This window comes from Saccostrea echinata, unplaced genomic scaffold, assembly GCF_033153115.1.
Source record: "Saccostrea echinata isolate AGI-Se365-2 ecotype Australia unplaced genomic scaffold, CSIRO_AGI_Sech_v1 ptg000016l, whole genome shotgun sequence".
Lineage (NCBI taxonomy): Eukaryota > Metazoa > Mollusca > Bivalvia > Ostreida > Ostreidae > Saccostrea > Saccostrea echinata.
Genome location: NW_026889765.1, coordinates 9,367,580 through 9,387,884, shown reverse-complemented (window position 1 = coordinate 9,387,884; position 20,305 = coordinate 9,367,580). Strand labels below are relative to the sequence as shown.

Genomic DNA, 20,305 nt, shown 5'->3' with positions numbered 1-20,305 from the left:
TTCTTAGTCACAATTTCAATGTGTCTTTTTTTAAATAAACTAATAGTTTATTATTTGGATAAAAACATTGGAGGGAAAAACGTCGAAGAGGTGATTTTTGATTAAGACACAAATTTCAGTGCAAAAAGGTCATATTAAATGTACTGTAGCGCCAAAAGAAGCATATTGACCCCCATTTTTTGTTTTGATTTTTAATTAAGCTATGTGTGTAGAAACTAAAACTATACGTGACAAAAAAAGTTTAAGACTTTAAATATCAGGATCCAACCTCGTTAATCAAGAATCTTAATCGTAACTTTACATTTCCGTTCAAATTTTATTACTTAGTATCGATGGGCTTGATTGGTCTATTCTGATCAATTCCATTACAAAATGATTTACAAAATTATAGTTCATTGTACCAACAACAAAATCCAATTTGTTCTAACAAGATAATTATAGTTCGTGAACATAAAGTCCCTTTTCCATTTATAACGTCACTGTATGTGGTACACTAATAATGTACATGCTTGTTTAATAACCTTTTATTTTATTTTACTGTCACTACTAAGTTCACTATTAATAATTAAAATGATTATGATATGAATAGAGTCCAAGTTTAAAATGTTCAAATAAAATGTCCGTTCTAAACCCTAGAGGTTTACATTCGTCCCAACACAATAATAAATTTCCCCGTGGAAATTTCTCCGTTAAATCCTGAACATAATTTTAAACTTAATCACAGTTTATTTCGTTCACAAGTTAGGAATTAGTCCAACGAAACTGTTCACTTTTTATTAAACAAAATCCTCAGTCTTTGAAAAAAATTTAGTCACCATTTATTAATTGTTAATTGCACATATTACGATAATCGAACAGCACAGGAGGTTCGCGGACATCTTCTTCTTGTTCCCGATGTTAAGTCCAATATATAAGGTTACATTGATTATATGGGTCCAATATGTGTCCAGTATATGTTTACGTCACTATCTACGCGTTGATCTATGTTTTACTATGGTGCACTACTCTTCGCCAATATTGTTCGCTTTGGAATCAATGTTCTCATTCCACACTTAGGTATAGATCAAAATTAGTTATATTTCACAACCCATGTAAGTAACTTAGTTCACCGTGTTACTTTTCAAGTTCACGCCACGGATACAGTCCTGGTGATTTAGTAGATGACGCAGTGCAATTATCACCACTCCAGGCGGTGTTATCGCCCTTCAAATTAGAAACCATCAGTGTATCCCGTACATTCTAACAATCATGTCTTATTCAGTTTTTGTTCTCTTTCATTAAAATTTGTAATTAACATACGTATTGATAATTCCGTACAAAAATGCAACATAAATCAGTTATATCATTAGTCTCCAACGTTTTCTTCGTCTGTGGGCATCTCCTAATGACTGCTAACACCTGTCGTATTCCTCATTTCTACGACTTAAACACAGTACTATCCATTTACAATCGCATCCTCGCAGCGAATTCAACTCAGGATTAGTACAAACACTTATGACGGACCCATTAACACTGGGTCAGGCATAATTACCGCCCTTGGTATCAGACCAAAGTCATATTTAAAAATAAATGCCTCAAATGTAATCCACGACAAATCCCAATGTATGGAAGATTAGTGTAGCACTTTTGTCAAAATTTGGATCAAACTTCCAAACAAATCTAGTCAATTTTGAGATTCCATTATAGAATGTGACAACAAATCTGACGTGAACTTCATCACCATTTTCCCTTGCCTGTCCATTTAAATAAATTTCAGTGTAATTTTTTTCATTGTCAAAACACTAATTAAAAGCGAACAATACTCACTACTTATGTACATATTCTTTAAGCAAATGTATCCATCTATGATTAAAACATAAACTTTGTAATTATAGTTCATGAACATAAAGTCCCTTTTCCATTTATAAAGTCACTGTATGTGGTACACTAATAATGTACATGTTTGTTTAATAACCTTTTATTTTATTTTACTGTCACTACTAAGTTCACTATTAATAACTAAAATGATTATGATATGAATATAGTCCAAGTTTAAAATGTTCGAATAAAATGTCCGTTCTAAACCCTAGAGGTTTACATTTTTCACATCGAAATGATGCTATTTACATTATTTTCTGTATACTTTTGTAAGGTTCATCAACTTCTAAATCTATTTACAACTCATGAGTTATTTTCAATCCTAGTATAGGTAATATGGTTTCCATCGACTTATCAAAAGCCTCGTTTTCAGCCACCGTGAAATGGTTCTTCCAATCTCCAACCCCACCTGATAAGAACATATTTTGTATTGAATATCTATCGACTTCGGATCAGTACATTAATAAAGTCCGTAAATCTAAAAAAATTTGATTGATAACAAAAAACAATTAAACTGTTTATTTCCTTATACGTCACAAAATGACAAAAATTACTTTACTTAAAGAAGAAAACAATCAAAGAAATATATCCAACCTTTTCTGTAGAAAATATGCGTATTTTCAAGGGATGATATATTTTTCATTCTTTCTGGAACATGCGAGTTTTTATGTGCAGACATGACATCAAAATCACATTTCCTTGCTATATCCTCAACTAACTTTGGTGAAGAATCGAGACCAAGAAAATTTGAAATTCTTTCAACACTTTCTTTCAGATTCTGTAATTTAGATTAGAGATTTTTTTGAATCGAGATTGCTTCGGTTGTATAAAGGATACAAATAGATATAGTCATGAAATTCTTTTCAAATAGCAATTTTACGTTTTTCATTTCTTCATATGATATCTCCAGAAGTGGATAGTTTGGATTTTCTCTCTTAAATGTCGTCCATTCTTCAATCCATTTAACCCAGCTCCCACAATGAACTGAAGTGAACAGATAAACGCCATGTTAATATTATGTAAATAAAACAAACTAATACAAGTGTCATTCAAAAAATACGTAGAATTTTGTAACTATTCTATTTTAACGTCATATGATAACCAAATTCGGTAGACATGTTTTAACAATAAATCTTAATGAATTGGTTTCAAAAATTCAATATATCATGATAAATTTCAAAATTATTTGAAATTTAAAACTTGGGCCACGGAGCACGTCAAAATTTAATAATTTTTTAACACTACATTATATACACAATACAGATGTCATATCTCAGTAAAATAATGCTAAAAAATTTTTAAAGTTGATTAGTTAAGTTTCAGTCGCAGAAGACAGGTAGTCTTCATTGAAAAAAGCAGAGAAAAAAAGATGACATCACAGAGCAGCGAGAACCAGACATAATTTTGCGTTGCACTCGGGAAATCTCTAAAATACACACTTAATTGCTTGGGGAAGCAGGAGATTATCAAAAGTGAGCACTGCACTTGTCTTTATATGGAAATGGTAAAAGAAGATTAGGAGTGAAGAAGACTCTGAATCGGAAGAACGGCCTGAGAAGAAAAGGGATTACTAATATCAAACAAATCTGGTCAAAAGAGATAGTAACGTCATGGAAATTGACGCAGGCACGTTAAGGCTTTTCAGAGAATATCGCAGTGTACTCTGTGCCTTCACTTCTCTGAACTACAAATGTATGACGTCATAATTGAAAATGACGTCAAGTCACTGCAAACTTGAGCTGTTATGATGGGGAGAGTGTCATAAACTTTACACCTTATTGTAATCTGCATATAAAGTGTCAGAAAGCTACTGTAAAATAAACGTGTTTTAATCTTTTTTTTTTAAATCTTATATACCTGAACATTTTAGATAACTTTGCTTTATTACTCTTGTTTAAAGTTTAAAGTTTAATATACGTTGAGTGGAAAATACCCTGTAATTTGTCGGTAAGTTGAATTTATTGTGAAATATTTTGTACAAGAATAAAGTGTCAGAAAGCTACTGTAAAATAAAAGTGTTTTAATCTTTTTTTTTTAAATCTTATATACCTGAACATTTTAGATAACTTTGCTTTATTACTCTTGTTTAAAGTTTAAAGTTTAATATACGTTGAGTGGAAAATACCCTGTAATTTGTCGGTAAGTTGAATTTATTGTGAAATATTTTGTACAAGAGTAAGAGTATAACTTTTCCCAAGCACATTTCGGGTTCACAAGGAAGCGAAGAGTTTATTTATGTGAGAAAAAGTTAATAATAATTGTGTTAATCAGCTGCGCCGAAGCGATTTATGTGAAACACTTCAAAAAAGTAGAAATGACCGTCACGTAATCAACGAGGTCATGTGATATCGTAACAAATACGTTTATATATAGCCTAGAGAACTTTCTATATAAATTGACCTTACTTAAGTACATAACTTACAAATAAAAATCAACATCGACCTTGCAATGTAGCGTTCTGTTTTGAACGCATTTCAAGCTTCGGAAAGCGGAAGGGCGCTACACTTATTTGGAACTTGTTAAAGAGTTACACGGTAAAAATAAATAAACAAATTACTAACGTTGCCAAGCAAAATATCAAGTCTTATAGAAACATTCTAATGAATAGAAGATGCACCAAAGACTGTGTGAGATGTAATGGGGACTTATTTTTGAGAAGCAGTCATGACCATATGTTTTGAGGTTACACTGTCAAGAGTGGTGACAAAAGATGTTGATTTCAAATTAAATTATAGTTTTTCTTTTGATCAAATAGAATGAATTTGAACTTCGACAAAAAGTTGTTTTTACATATCTTAATGTGTTGGTGACGAATTTCTAAAAAGTAATATGACAAAGAGCGACATTGTGTACGTATTATTTGAATGACCGTCGTATATTCTTAACGTAAGACTAAAAGATGCATTTATCAATTATCATTTGATAATTGTAACTTTAAAGAAATCTATTAATAGAATTATTTCAATAGAGGAAGCATATCAATGAGAACTCTCAAGATTCTGTTAAAAACAGCTTACATATCAGTCATTCTACGATAAATGAACCAATACAGGGTATAAAACATGAAAAAAAAATTGTTTCAAATAGCAAAATGAACATCATAATTCTCTAAAGACATATCAGTGAACTTGAAAAAAAAGAATTGTCCACAAATCTGGTATCGTTAACTTTTTACAACAATTTTAATATACCATTGATTTTAAGGTAATGTTACGAAAGTTAATGCTTGAACAAGTCTTATCATTTTTAAATAAAGCTGAATTTGACCAATTTCTCGTTTCTGAAGTTCAGTATAGAACGCTTAAGTATGATTCATGAAGTTTCGCATGAATCCGAAATTAAGTTTAAATTTCGTGAAAAATATCGTTACGGAAGTTAATCGTTACGGAAGTTAATTCCCAGCAATAAAAATTCTCGGCAAAGTTAAAATTAAAGTTTGTTTTAGGATATCAAACAAAAGCATAAAACATTTCGCTCCCAAAATAATAAAAATCTTTATACTTTTAATGCAAAAACTTTCCTGAATTACCGGTACGGAAGTTAAATTTTTAAGAGACACAACTGTTTTTGTCTAATTCATTTTGCTATGTCGAAAAAGTAATCGACTAAAATAGCTGACTCGCAACTAGAATCGATGATATTAGGTTCCATGGTCACTTTCAGATAAGTTTCAGTTCTTTTTGAAATCTGCATTCTGGAATTCAAAACAAAATCTTTACGGAAGATAATCGATTTTTAGCGACATGCTATAATTTCGCATGAAAAAAGATCCATGCATTTCTTTGCGAGAAGTGGTTTGATTTCTTTTTATATAGGATAAAAAAACTTTCTTTAACATTCATTACAATCTATTCGGAACGCTTTTACAGCTGAAAATTTCGTCTTGAAATTTGTAAATAAATGAAGCGACTTTAAGATTTGCAGTGGAATACGTTTTTCAACATTACACTATGTTCATATCAAAACTGTAACTGCATATTTACAAAACCATGTGTGTATTTTAAGGCTTAGAGTTGAAATCGATCTTTAAATTTATAGTTTTTAGATATTACAACTGTAACTTTGTAAGCGACATAAAAAATTCTTAATTGGTCATGTTTTTGTAGAATGACTGATATACAATATTGTTTTACACATTCATATATATAGTGTTGCAAAAAATGTTCATTACCGTTTCCGCTGACAAAATGTCTCAGAAATTCAGAGAAGCTCATGTCCTGGATATCAACATAGTTTAGCTTTTTTATGAAGTTAAAGAATGACACAGCAACATCTTTTGGATTCCGATATACATGGATTATTTTGCATCGCGTCTTCATTAATTGTTTTGGCATATGGCGTGGATAGAAATGTGATGTATAGACACCAATTTTGCTCTGGGCGAATTTCAACATTTCCTTTGGACTGTAATCAAAGATCGGTATCAAGGTGTCAATGAATTCTGTACGTCCACTCTTAAGCATGTTACAAATCTCAAAAGTCCAATGTGTCCCTTATTTGGAAAGAAAAAGACAAAAATTCATTAACTCATACTTTAAATGAATTTTCGAAATCTTTCAAGGAAAGAGATCTCTTTACGTCTACCAACAAAGAACAAAGAGAAGTTGATATGCTTCTATGAGTGTCATTCCCTCCATCCAATCCCAAGAATCAAAGAATTTTTTTAAAGAAATTTAAGGAATAAGTGTTTTCTGGGACAGAAAAGAATTTGAAATGAGAAAGTATTTGGGCAGATACAAATTTATTTAAGAATTGTAAGTTAGTGAGATTTATTTATGATAGTAAAATCTACTTCTTTAAAAATTTGAAGAGAGAGAAGCCTTTGGTTATCTTATGATTAATTTGACCACACAGCATAAATAATGAAGTCAGAAAGTGTGTGTTTGTTTTTATTATTCAATATCTTAATTGAAAGTTTTACAGATCTTTTTAGTGCTTTATTTCCTATAAGCTTTTTGAAATTTTGTGCCTTAGACCTATCATTTAGACCTTATTTTTCGGATAATAACGCAGATAAAGCCATATTAGTAAAAGCCAATCAGATTTCAGCGCAAATGCAAAAGCAAGAATTGTCATATATATCACATTGTATTGTCTCATAATATAAGACTACATTTTAATTTTCAACGAATTTCAGAATCTACCTGAAAATTCAGAAAAATACAGCCATCGAATTCATTTTGTATTCATTTTTATGATATCATGATGCAGGGACTCATTATATTTACCAATATTCTAAATTTTATCTTAATTGTTTTGTTGAAATCTAAAAACGTAATAGTCCTTTACAACTTCATCCAATCTAATTTCAAGCACATTTGAGATTTTTTTTTCAAAATTTCACGAATATATCTTGTTATAATATCTCATAATATATACCGATGTATTAAATATACATGTAATACTTAAAGTATTTCAAAGAAAAAAGACGAAAAATTGCCGGAGTAGAAATAAGAAAAAAAAGTTCAAAGCATGCATTCTTGAACATCGTTTAGGGAACATAAATATATATAGAAAGTAGATAACGTCTCGATTTGCTAACCTGACTTTGGGTACGAAACTACGCATATTTCGTCATCTCTAAAATTGAGTTCATTAAGACCAGCCAGGAACGCTGGAACATTTACATTCTTTTGAGCTCCTAAATTGTTTGGGAAATAATACCCATCGTGCTCCATCACCTTTTCATATGGTTCCCCTTTCTCATTCAACAGAGCCTTCATTACTTTAAAAAAAGCTCTGAAATAGAAATTTCTTAGAATATGTTTAACTTCCGTAATCTGTACACCAGTAATCCGGGTACTTTACCTTCCGATCGTAACGAATTAACATTTATAACTTCCAAATATAAAAGTATGCTTCATTGGTTCGGACGATTAACATGGGAACACAAGTGTCCAAATTGATGAGGCTCAACCGTATACATTTGCTTAATATTTACAAACACAAATAAAATAATATCATATATTAGCACTAGTACTTTTTTAATATCATTTTTATACGGATGATTTTTTATTTCATCATTGAAGAAAGAGAGTGCAAACTTTAGAATATTAAGGACAATTCCTTGTCTTATTCCTTATTGAATTAATTCTTGTTTTCATGCCACAATATATACAGGTAAATGTCTTATATATCTAACGTGATTTGAATTTACATGGCGAAATATTGATTCGAAAGTGCAAAATTTAGGACTTAATAATTATTTATTGTAAAACAATTAAAAACAATTCTTCTTATTATAATTTTAACATGTTTATTACATTTCACAATTGATCAATATAAAAAATCAAATTATAGAAATATATACATACCTAAACAACAACAACAAAATTGGGCTTGATACTTATTTGCTCTCTCACCCCTCCAAATTTTGTGTCATTATCTGTACCTTTCATGTTCTATTTTTGTCTATCACTTTTCTATATGCATGGTCATACAGTCTGTTTCAACAAAAAGTAATCTCAGCCTTCTATATTGAGTCAGAGAGTGGCCTTATCGGATAAAACGTTAATAATGATGTAAAATTGCTTTAACCTTTTGGTTTTCATACTAATATCTACCTCTAGTAATAGCTTACTTCTACATTAAGGCTTGTACAGCAGGTATAAACCCCATACAAATGCTGTGGTTGGTTGCCATCGACTAATGGATTGCCTTGATTTTGTGTACTGCACTAAAATGGAGTATGGATCTAAGGCTTTCTCGTCGATCGTCTCTGAAATATTTATATTATGAAATGTCCATGTAAATATTGTATTTTTTAAAAGGATATTGTAGTGTGAAAAAATTCATTTCAAACATTATCTCTCATTATGTAGAAGAAACTGAAGAGAGAGAGAAACTTCTGTCGCAGAAAGATTAAAAAAAATCAAGATTACAAGTTTTAAGTTCCGTGTTTTCCTTCTAGTTTGTAAGACATTATTTCCGGTTAACATTTTTAGATATAAATTTTGTGTAAAGACGAATAATGACCCTCATAGAATAATGACCGGGGAGTCATTTTTCAGCGACAAAAAAATTACCTCCAAGCCGTATATTCTTTTTGTAGAAAAAGTGCCCTAGGGGTCATTTTTTTTTTATATATGTGTATCCTATAAAAAAAAGACCCCTTTTGAAAGATGACCCTTTTTCCAACAGAGTGATACAAAATTTATAACAAGTGATTGATGCCAAGGTTTGAACCTCAATGTTCATTCCTTATTCCCTTTTTGACCAACACTGGACGAACGCGCAATTAAAATGCAATAAAACAGCATTACATTAACATACATATCTCTATTTATTATGCCTATTGTGTTCTCAGCACATATTGAAAATCGTAAAATGGTTACTATTGGTTATAACTCTTATAGTAACCTCCTTTAATGACTGTCTTCCATTTGTTTGATATTTGGATATTTGACTGATTATAGATATTCATAGCTAAATAACAGACAAGAGGGATCTTCTGGCTTTTCAATGGTAAACATGTCTCCCAGAGTATTCAGCATGATTTTAGTACGATCAACTTTTAAAAAAAAAGTGAAGGAAGAAAAGAATGACATAAGTTTTCGAAAATCAATACGGAAAGTGGAAAGTTATACTATATATATATATATATATATATATATATATATATATATATATATATATATATATATATATATATATATATATATATATATATATATATATATATATATATAATGACAAAAAATCGTGCAAATGAGGTAGAATGTATCGCAAATGACATAATATCTCGTGCGAACGACATACTGTGGATATATTTCCTAACGAAAAAAAAGGTGAAGATAACGAACAGTGATGATTTTCAAATATCCACAAACAATACAATTCTGTTAAAAGGGCATAAAAAGGACCCTCGAAAATTGCAGAGATGGGATCAGGTGCCTAGAAAGAGTAAGCATCCCCTTTAGACCCGTCACACCCGCCGTGAGCCTTGTGAAATAAATCAGGTATACGGGACATTCTGTTCTCGAATTTAGTCGAATTCAATTACATTGATTCTGACCACATACAATAAACAATAAACCTTTACATGTGTTTTAATTCTGAATAATGCAATGTGGTGTTACAAATACAAGTAAAGGCCTTGTGTTCTCTATTATGGGTGTCTGTTGTGGGACACCTTCTGTGATGATATAATTTAGGCATGCGTTATGCTAGTGGAATTGAAAATAGTCATTATATTTTATAAACATTTCTGAGGAAAATTGCCTTCAACATTTTAACTGTCTATAGCTGAGCTTTATTATACCATGAAAATATATGAAATATATGAGTATTGCTTTTTACGGTTTTAATTGCAATGTATGTTCATGAAAATCATTCTATAAAGCCTATATCTGTAATGCAGGAGCTGATTCATACATATATTAACCCTCCATTCTTTACAAAAGACGATGATTTATTGGTGGGACTTATCGTTTAAAATAGATTGCGGATTTTCAATCGTGCCTACATATAACGTCTACGGTCACGTTTCTGCTTATGATTTGTGTAAAGAAGGAAAAGAAATGGAAACATATTACCGCATGAGGCAAATTTAAATGCACGCTAGTTCCACTGATTTTCTGCATTAATGACAGATAACTGGATTTACTACAGAAATGAACCATATTTCCCGCATATCTGAAATTCTATACGTAGCCCTATGTATTAAGATAGGGTCTCCAAAAGCTGTGAGATTCAGGGGGGAAATATTGGACTTGAGTGAAATAATTGAGAAAGGCATAGAGAAACATAAACATACCAGATATTTTACAATGATGGTGAGTGGAAGCTTTAGGGAGGGATTCAGAATTTATTCATCTGACTTAGATGTAATGATATGGCCATTAAACAACACGGTGATATGTGACATGTTCCAGGACACGTTTAATTATTCACCCACAGATACACTCATTTTCATGGATACCTCTGAAACCCCAGCTGGATTCACAAGATTACAACTACTAAGGCCGACCTGTAATGCATCTAATTTTAATGCCCTGTTTAAAGGTAGCGTTGGGTCATATATTTCAAGTTCACGTTTCAGAGTTTACCTTTTTCACTCCTTGCGTGAACTATGCCCACCACTTGAAAAGGAAAACCTACATGGACCGTGCCATGATTTTATTTTTCTGAATAATGAATGTGACTATGCAATTTGTGTCCATTTAATTCATTGGCCCAAGGTCGCTTGGCAGTGTATTAACAGATGTTCGAACAAGGCATGGCCAACACGATGTGTAATACAATCAATTCTTAGTTCAGGATGTCACCTTGTCCCCATCGGAAGCAAACAAGGCTGTGATGATTTAGAAAGGAGAATTTCCTTCTCATTGGCAGAACGTAAACTTGTGTATTCTATAAACCATGTCCAGTTTCTTTGCTACGGTTTGTTAAAAAAAGTTCTCAAAGAAATCATTTGTGACGAATTATTGTGTTCATATTTTATGAAAACCATTTTATTTTGGGCGATACAGGAAGATTCTTCAATGACCTGGGATCCAGCCTCTTTGCTTTCCAAATTTTGGATATGCTATAAATTTTTAATGCACGCTGTTTATACTGGATGTCTACCAAATTTCTTTATACCAGAAAACAATATGTTTATAGCTAAAGTATCTGGACCCCAAAAGGCATCATTGCTTGAAAAACTAGAACACTTCTATTATTTGGGAGTCTCCTTTCTCCTACGCAGTCCTTCTCTCAGAAATATTCTTTTCCCGGCATTTTTGAATCCGTTTCTTGCGGTTCCAATAGGTAAAATTCACGTCGAATCAGAGAAGAGACTAGATTTAACTTTACCCGTTGAAATTGAACGTACGAAAGTGTTGTTGATATTGAACAATTGTGAAATATTCATAAGTCTTAAGATAATTGACAGGTTGTTGTGTAGTCATTTTAATGTTTTTCTTCAGAAAGCCCTTACAGATTCTCTGGTGTTAGCAGCCATGTCACTGCATAACGATTGCTCATTTGTCACTAATTACAATGATAGGTCAATAATTCATATTCTTGAATTCGTTTCAAAAATAGGTTGTGTGTCGGACATATTATATCTAGTGTTATATTTGTATGCTACCGGTAGGTATAACAGAGCATTACGGGTTCTAGTATTGGCAAAAGAAAGATTGTTACAGCCCCATGTCATCATTTACGGAAGGTACATAAACGAGCAGAAATACAGAAAATTTCATTGGCGGTAAATGTTTTTCAACAAAGATGAGAAAATCATGGGTACTACTATGTCTAATTGATTCAGGCGTTTTCTACATGGATGAATTAAAGTTAGAACAGCTCACATGAACGGGATATATGTTCTCTCCTTACCCCATTTAGTACTGATGCACATGTTGTTCGTATTGTGTTACTACAGAATAGGTAATAGGTTCCAGTATCTTCGGTCTCTAACAGACCTACACACGCTATTGCTCTACGATGATGGGATGAATGTACCCGTACATCTTTGAGACATATCCTGGCAGATACTAGGGATTTGTTAGCATGTTGTAGGGGACTTACACGGAGCATTACAGTCTAATCAAAATTCACTTAGACAAGAACCATACCACAAAATGCAGAAGGCTTCCGAGACTAGGATAGACTTGATTCTCGAGGAATTGAATTCATAGATTCCTATCAAAACTCTCAGTACTGATTTGTTTTAAAAAAAAATTATCACTTATCATGAAGCAAATTTGACATCCGATGTCCAAAAATAAGTCAGTGCTAAAATGCAAAAAATAATTAAGTCTGATGCATCATGGACTTCTCATATATATAAAATCAAAAGGTAAAATTTAGAACATTATAGAAAGTATAAAATTTCTTGATATTTTAGAAATTTGACATTCGCACCATTTACAACCAAAAAAGGTCCAAAAATATATACCATTCCAGGCATCGATTTTTTTTTTTTTTTTTTTTTTGTTTTTTTTTTTTTTTGGTATCATCTTTCCTTAATTAACTTTTTGCTTGTTAATTTAAATAAAACAAATAAATTATCTATTAAATAATGTTAATAAAATTCATTGCACGTGTGTGTACTTTGGAACTTTCTAAAATATGTCGAGCAGCATGTTTGAGAAAATTCGAACGAAATGTAGTCCCAAAATGAGTGCGGAATATTTTGAAAATTTGGGCACTTGAATTTGAAAAAGCATCCAAAAATACATCTCTTCATGGTATCAGAAAAACTTCGACAAACCTCTGCATACCTCTGATTCTACACACAAGTACTCTGAAGTTGATGTAAAAAGAATGCTGGGGTTCCTCATTGACAATATTTATGTAGTCTTCGGAGACCAGGTCTTCCAACAAACTGTTGGTTGCCACATCTGTTTCATAGTTGGATGTTTTACGGACTATAGACGATAAGAGCCAACTAAATTGTATAACAAAGGCGATGACGAGCTTTTCCATCGTTAATTTTCCGTATTTATGTATTAATATCCCGCTATCATCTGCATATTGTGTTTACATCTCCCAAATTATTCGATGCTCAAGAGCATGCTCCGAGTACGATCAATTTTTAAACCGAAGCAGGCTACTGACAGATAAGTTGATATTACAGGGATTTCAACAACCTCGTTTTAAGTCAGCATTTCGTAAGTTTTATGGTCGTTATAATAACCTTTTTAGCAAATATAACCTACAGTGTATCATTGGATCGCATTTTGGCTAGCTTGTTTCATTCCAATTGTACATGCAAGGCCTTTGTTTATGTACTGAATTTGACTGCGGAATGTTCCGTCCACCTATCAATACATAGGGCTCACGGCGGATGTGACCGGTCAGCAGGGGATGCTTACTCGTTCTAGGAACCTGATCCTACCTCTGAAATTTCCATGGCTCCGTATTTTATGCTCTATTCACAGATTTGTATTGTCTATAGATTTTTTTGAGATCGATCACTGTTCGTTATCTTCATTTTTTCAAATGAGCTTTTGCGGAGGGCAAAGCAAAACTTGTTCATTCATTTATTTCTTGATAATTTAAGTAATTTAAGCTTGTCACGTCCTAATACATTCAGAAACAGAGTCAGAGACAAAGAAATTCAAAACATAAACTCAGTTTACATGTCTGTGAAAAATGGGTTGTTTTCCGTGGCATACCGATTTTTTTTTTTTCAAAGGCTGTGAATTAAGAATGTTCAGATGCCTCATGGTTATTAAACATGCATTCAGTCGTAACATGGCCCAAATGAGTGAGTGCAAGGGATCATAGTTCCAATCTCATTCTGTTTGAGTTATATTTTAACTATGATTACATTCGTGCCGTTTTCACGAATTAATTAGAATAATTTAGTTTTCGTCATTGAATAAAACAATAAATAGAAAATATTAGCACATGAAAATGATTTTATAACAGTAAAGAATTTCCTCAGTTACACAGTCAAAACCAGTATCTGTTCCTTGTAAAGAGGTGAGTGCTGAAGGATTGTACTGTACATATACAGGAGATCTGAAAGCATAAGGAATGCAAATGCATTCAGATTTTAAAGAATACTTGACTGAGGCAAACAACTCAAACACATACAACACCATGTAGAAATAAAGAATAACTTTAAGCCAGAGAGTATTCACGCTCGTTTTGGCAATGTAACTAGCTTAATATACAAAAATGCTTGTTACACAAAAATAAGCTTTATCTATATTATTCTTATTCAATATTTAGAAAATAGTACTTTCTGGAAGAAAATACAACAATACCATTCAAATCACTTCTGCTATTTATAAACATAATTAAATTATTACAAAAATAAATTCATTAAAAAATGAAAAAAAATAATACAAAAAAGTCAAAACAGGTTCCACAGTATGCTTAAATAAATTAACTTGAACTTTCAATATTGATATTCCATTACAATTACAATTGAATCTTAATTTTACGTTTTATATATTTAACTATTTTCTAACTTTATTAAATATAATTCATTTAAGCGTTAAATCGAATCAAGTCTTTATATATTTATCAAGATTGACAGATTGACAGCAATAATTGACCTTCATTGAAATCAAAGACTTTTACCTGTTGAAATTTGACCTATCACTTAGTGACCCATGATCTCTATAGGAACCTCATTTCTACAAAGTTTCTTTCTACTTGTGAAGTAAAAATGATATTATCCTAAATACAAATGAAGTGAGGACATTAAATTGCTACTATGTATTAATTATGAACATGTTGACCTTGACATTTGATCAATGAAAGTTACTCAAATGTTCATGATTGTTTTCCATAAACCATCCTCTGCAATCCAAATTCAAGTAATGAATTAAACAATACTTGAATAATTGAGTCGGACACATATAAATGTTGAGAGGATTTGAACAATATTGGCTTTTGGACCTAGACTTTCCATTTTTTTTTTTATATACCAAAATCTTTAGAAGCCTTAACTTTATAGAAAATGGTTTGTTGGTTCAACTTGGTTGGTAAATTGCTTTGCGCCCTTTCGGGAATTTTCACTCATGTCTTAACGATGAAAGGTTGCAAATTTTAACCATTACCTGGTACTTACGGCTATAGAGCAATAAGTCTCTTTTTGAGGCATCCTCCACTGCGACAATGGACCTCAGTTTCTCCAATCTTATTTTAAGAACCGCTCTTCACGTGTCGCAGTGGGAATCAAACCCGCGACGTAGGAATCAACTCCTTAATCCAGGACCCGAGAGCAAATAGAGACCTTCTTTATAGCCATTGGTCTGCGCCATGCCATATCATTTCGGTCATAAAGAAAATGACCTCTTACGTCATTTTTTTTTCATTGTAAGATTAATTTACTTAGTACTGTCCTTGAGCTAAGTTTTAAATGACTGCCCGCAGAACGTATACGGTGACAGAGAATTATTATCACAGAGGTCCAGGCAGAAAGATGTGATCGTCCTACGAAAATTCAAGATGGCAGCGATAGTTACCTTTTGATTTACTGTGATAAACAAAAATATGACGTCAATTGCCTGTGAAAACTAGCTGAATAATCATATCACATGAATATGTTGATTGATGGATACTGTTGAAACATTACAAGCACTGTATATATTATGTTGTGCACGTCGAGACTCATGTTTCATGAAGATTTTACTTCACATTTTTACAATATCAAATACTGATTCATAAAAATTCCTTCTTTCAAATTTTTACATCATCAAATATTAAGGACCCTCTCTACACCAGTGCAAAATGTTTTTTGGACATTGAGAAAAATATATTGTATAAAAGTGTTAATATTGAGCCTATTTATTTATTTTTCACTGCATGGTACGTGGCATTTACCCCCAGGAAAAATGCTCAAACACAACCCAGTATCAGTGAATAGAAATCACAGTTAATTACTTCCGTAGAGAAAATACATGTAAGTAACACGTTCATTTAATTTATCTTGGCCTTTTAAAATGTTAAAAATTCTTGTATTGATTACAAATTGAGTAATATACTGTAAATTTCTATTTTTTTTTTTTAAATAAGATCTAAGAGCAGATCACTCTAACTGCAGAAAAATACCATAGCATCAGAACTCTTTAGTGTTCAGTGTAGAGGGGTTCTTAAATAAAAATATAAAACGTCCTTATTGCTCAATAATATCTAGTAATATATTCTTCTACATAAAATTCTTAAATTATTTCTGAATCTTCTTAAAATTTTGAAGATTTGTCTCATTATGAGGGAGTTTTCTTGTACCTGGTCCTTTTTTTTTCTTATCAAAGTATTGAATCTCAATAAACGGAACTTAAGACAATGCATTAATCTTTGACCTCAGAATGAATCTGCGACATAAAATCGATTCATTAAAATTGGATACATATGAAAGCAGATTGCTATCAACTCAACAAAAGGAGAATTTTCAATTTTAGTATTTATACGAAGTCCAACATAGAAATACTTATATTACAAATTTAGGATTATATCAAATACTCTTTTTATCTGTTTTTGTTCCAAACTTTTACATTTGTAAAATAAGTTCACGAAAGTTTTTTTTTTTTTTTCCATAGAATAATCGATTTAATGGAATTTGGAAGCAACAAGCTTACCCAGTACATGCATTCTGATATAAATAAAAGAAGCTCTTCATGCCTGAATTACCTATTTGATAGTTGGTTTTTCCCTATTAATATTCTGTTTATTTTAGATGAAAATTTTGAGAATGTATTGCATGGACAATGATTTAATATTTTAGCTCAACTGAGCTAGGGATTTTCTAATCAAACTTTGTCCTTTTGTCTAGTTGTAGCCGAGGCTTCTTTATCCATCGCCTGTAAAATTCTCAAATATTTAGGTTTTTCGTCAGAACCATTAGTCTCCAGTTTCAACCAAACTTGACATAAAACATACTTCGGTGAAGGAAATCCCAGATTATTCAAATGAAGTTCAAGGCCCTTTCAATTTATCGTACTTAACGAATTATGGTTTTATGGTTATAATGAATTAAAATTTCTCATCCCTGACACTTCAGAATTAACGTGCAGTATTGAAATAACTTTTTTTGTCAAATCATTATCATTGAACCATGCTAGCGTAGGGCCGCAATAGAACGTCAAGAGTTTTCATAGGATTACATAGATAAAAAAAAAATCTCTAGAAAGATCTTCTCAACAACGAAAAAGCTTCTATAAGTCATACTAACATTTATACATGTAGAAGATTCCTCGTGTAGTATCACATTTACAAACAAAATTAACAAAGAAAAATTCTACATATACACTAGTATTGTACTTTATACAGAGATATTTTCACCTCCGTGTTAATATTATCGCCTCATTAGGAAGAGGGCGAATTTAAAACGGTGTGAAAAGACAGCCTTATATCTTAACACAATTGTGTCTGGGCGAATATAAAGGTAGGCAAAGTTTTTATACTGTGAAAGGGAAAAAATAACATTGTCTACAGTTTATATATTATATCAACATGCAAACGTTTTTGTGGTTTGTTTGGAATTTTAACATACAAAAAAAAACTGCGTAAAGATACATGTACATAAATATTTATTTTTGAAAGTTTGATAACTCGCAATTTTGCTGCATATGAATTAAACCACGTTTCTATAGACATCCTTTCCTACTCAATGCCTTTTTAAATCTTAGAATATGAATCTCATAGTTGTTCAGAAAAGTAGATTAAATCAGTTGCTTGTCTTCATTTCACGTTTCTACATTTTCAAAAATCGTAAATAAAATTACTATGTATTTAAAACTAGGAGTATGTCAAATTTTTATTTTGCATATTCCAAATCGCAGCTCTGTTAAGGCTGCATAAAGGGGGCGGGGCCTAATTTATACGGGAAAAGTTTACTGTGACATCACACAAATATAGCAATTCCTCACAATAACAGAAAATGAAATAATTTGCGAATCTAAACTGCACAAGAGTAATGAACTACATCAAAACTTACCACTGCATTCATTTTTGTCGCTAGTTAAATCCCACACAGCAAGATATAAACAAGTCACTGATCGCAATGCACTTGTCGACATGCGTCATCATGGTAAAGTTTGACGCATTTTATGTGCAGTGAGAGGCGGATCAAGTAATTTTTTCACAGTGAAAAATGCATTTTATTATTAAACAGAATATTATTTGCAAATATTAGGTAGACCATTAATACAAATCTGAAACGTTTGTTTAGTGCCATTATTTGAAAAATATCGAGAGAATGTATTCAATTAATTCTACCGTGTTTTTGTCTACAGGGTGTGCATGTTTCACGCTGAGGTGCCTCATTAAATCGCCTTTTCGCAAGGGCATACACTTAATAGATCTTGACCATTTTTTGAATACACATAACGGAAGTATTCCTTAACTTGAAAAGTGCTGCTGCTTTCCTGAAATCGATAGCATGATTTAATTAATACATAAAATACTTGGTAAAGGTCACACATTTTTCAACATTAGCCAGATAACTTGAAATTTAAACTAATAAAATGCGAATTATATTTAAAGCAGCAGCACTTTCCATAAACTACAAGTTATGTAGAAACAAACTATTACTTTAATTTTTAATTTTAACTAGGTTATGCCCTTGCGATATTGAAATTTGTTTGTGACCTACATACAGTACACATTACATGCATTTATCACGTGACTATCATATAACGTGACCAAACCAAATTCAGTACAGAGCGGCGTATACAATGTTATTTCAAAGAATGTTAAAGTCATAAGATAATATACCGTATATACTCGCCTATAAGTCGGATTTTTGGGAGTTAAACTATGGTCCAAAACTCTATGTCCGACTTATAGGCGAGTTATAAAAAGATTGGTATTTTAGAAGGTAAATACCTCTAATATAAGTTTCAAAAATAAAACCGACTTACAGGCGGACCGACTTATAGGCGAGTATATACGGTAGTACCTTTACAAAAATAAATTCAGTTTAAAAAGGTATGTATTTACGCACGTTTATATTCTGTTGATTTCTTTGAAGTACGCCTTAACTGTGCTGCGATATAAGGACATCTAAACGTTATCTCGATGTTCACAAAGTTCTGTTGAGATACAGTTATATTCTTTTTAGATATATTGAAGCATACTTTGAGTTTAAATAGCAACTCAGCTACGTTAAGGAAGGCCTGAGTTCGCATTTGTGAAGCACCGTATGGGAAGTTTTTAATATGACGTCTTTAAAAATTTAACAAGCGAGAAAAATCAATTTAACCACATGATGATGCGTAAATAGCAACTTGCATTCATTTATTTTACCAATTATTTATAAAAACATGTAAAATCACAACATTTGATAAAAATACTGTCGAGTAATTTGAAGCAAATCTTGTGTATAAATGACGTCACTAGCCTTTACTTGACGCAGTACAAGTGATCCAGAGGAGTTGATCCATTGGTTTAATAATTACAAAAATGCTTAAATAAATATAAAACCATCGCCAATGTTTAAATCTCATCAAGATTAAAAGGAAATAATTTAATTAAAACAATTACGTAGATTATCAACTAATCTACCAAGCTGCACAACAACAGCCCATACGAAAAAAATATATACTATTAGAATTCAATCGGAGTATTCAGTTGACGGTTCGTTGACGATCAATTGACCGTCAATTGACCATTATGTGAAATTTTTCCATGCAAATGAGGGAGCGTACAAGTCAACTGAATATAGTTGACCACTATTGAATGCTCCTCTATTTTCTTTATAGCTGACCATTAGTTGAATACTCCTCTATTTTCTTTGTAATTGACCACTAGTTGAATACTCCTCTATTTTCTTTGCAGTTGACCACTGTTGAACGCTCCTCTATTTTCTTTGTAGTTGACCAATGTTATAACTCCATTAGTCAGTGCATGTTGCATTTTTTAAAAAAAAATGGAGGGAGTTTTGAAAACCTAAGGCAAGCAGTACATGTGTGCTTGGAAAAGCTGCCATGTCTCTGAGTAGGAAAAGTCAAACAATGGGACTACTAAAATGATGTACATCTATATACATGTATAAATGCATAAA

General features: G+C 31.8%; 1 protein-coding gene across 3 annotated transcripts in view; it reads right to left on the bottom strand.

Annotated features, from left to right (window-relative positions):
* The window catches only part of LOC133188405 (amine sulfotransferase-like), a 165,609-nt gene that overhangs the window by 6,583 nt on the left and 138,721 nt on the right, over window positions 1–20,305 (bottom strand). The window contains exons 1-6 of one of the 3 annotated variants that reach the window (XM_061323817.1): window positions 8,172–8,210; window positions 7,400–7,596; window positions 6,029–6,349; window positions 2,738–2,841; window positions 2,452–2,635; window positions 1,428–2,266 (exon numbers count right to left, since the gene is read on the bottom strand). In XM_061323817.1, coding sequence (XP_061179801.1) covers window positions 2,154–2,266; window positions 2,452–2,635; window positions 2,738–2,841; window positions 6,029–6,349; window positions 7,400–7,580 — 903 coding nt within the window. In that variant the 5' untranslated portion in view covers window positions 7,581–7,596; window positions 8,172–8,210 and the 3' untranslated portion in view covers window positions 1,428–2,153. Of the gene's footprint in view, window positions 1–1,427; window positions 2,267–2,451; window positions 2,636–2,737; window positions 2,842–6,028; window positions 6,350–7,399; window positions 7,597–8,171; window positions 8,211–20,305 lie in introns of those variants that run through there. The other 2 variants (XM_061323816.1, XM_061323818.1) reach the window with 2 other exon arrangements.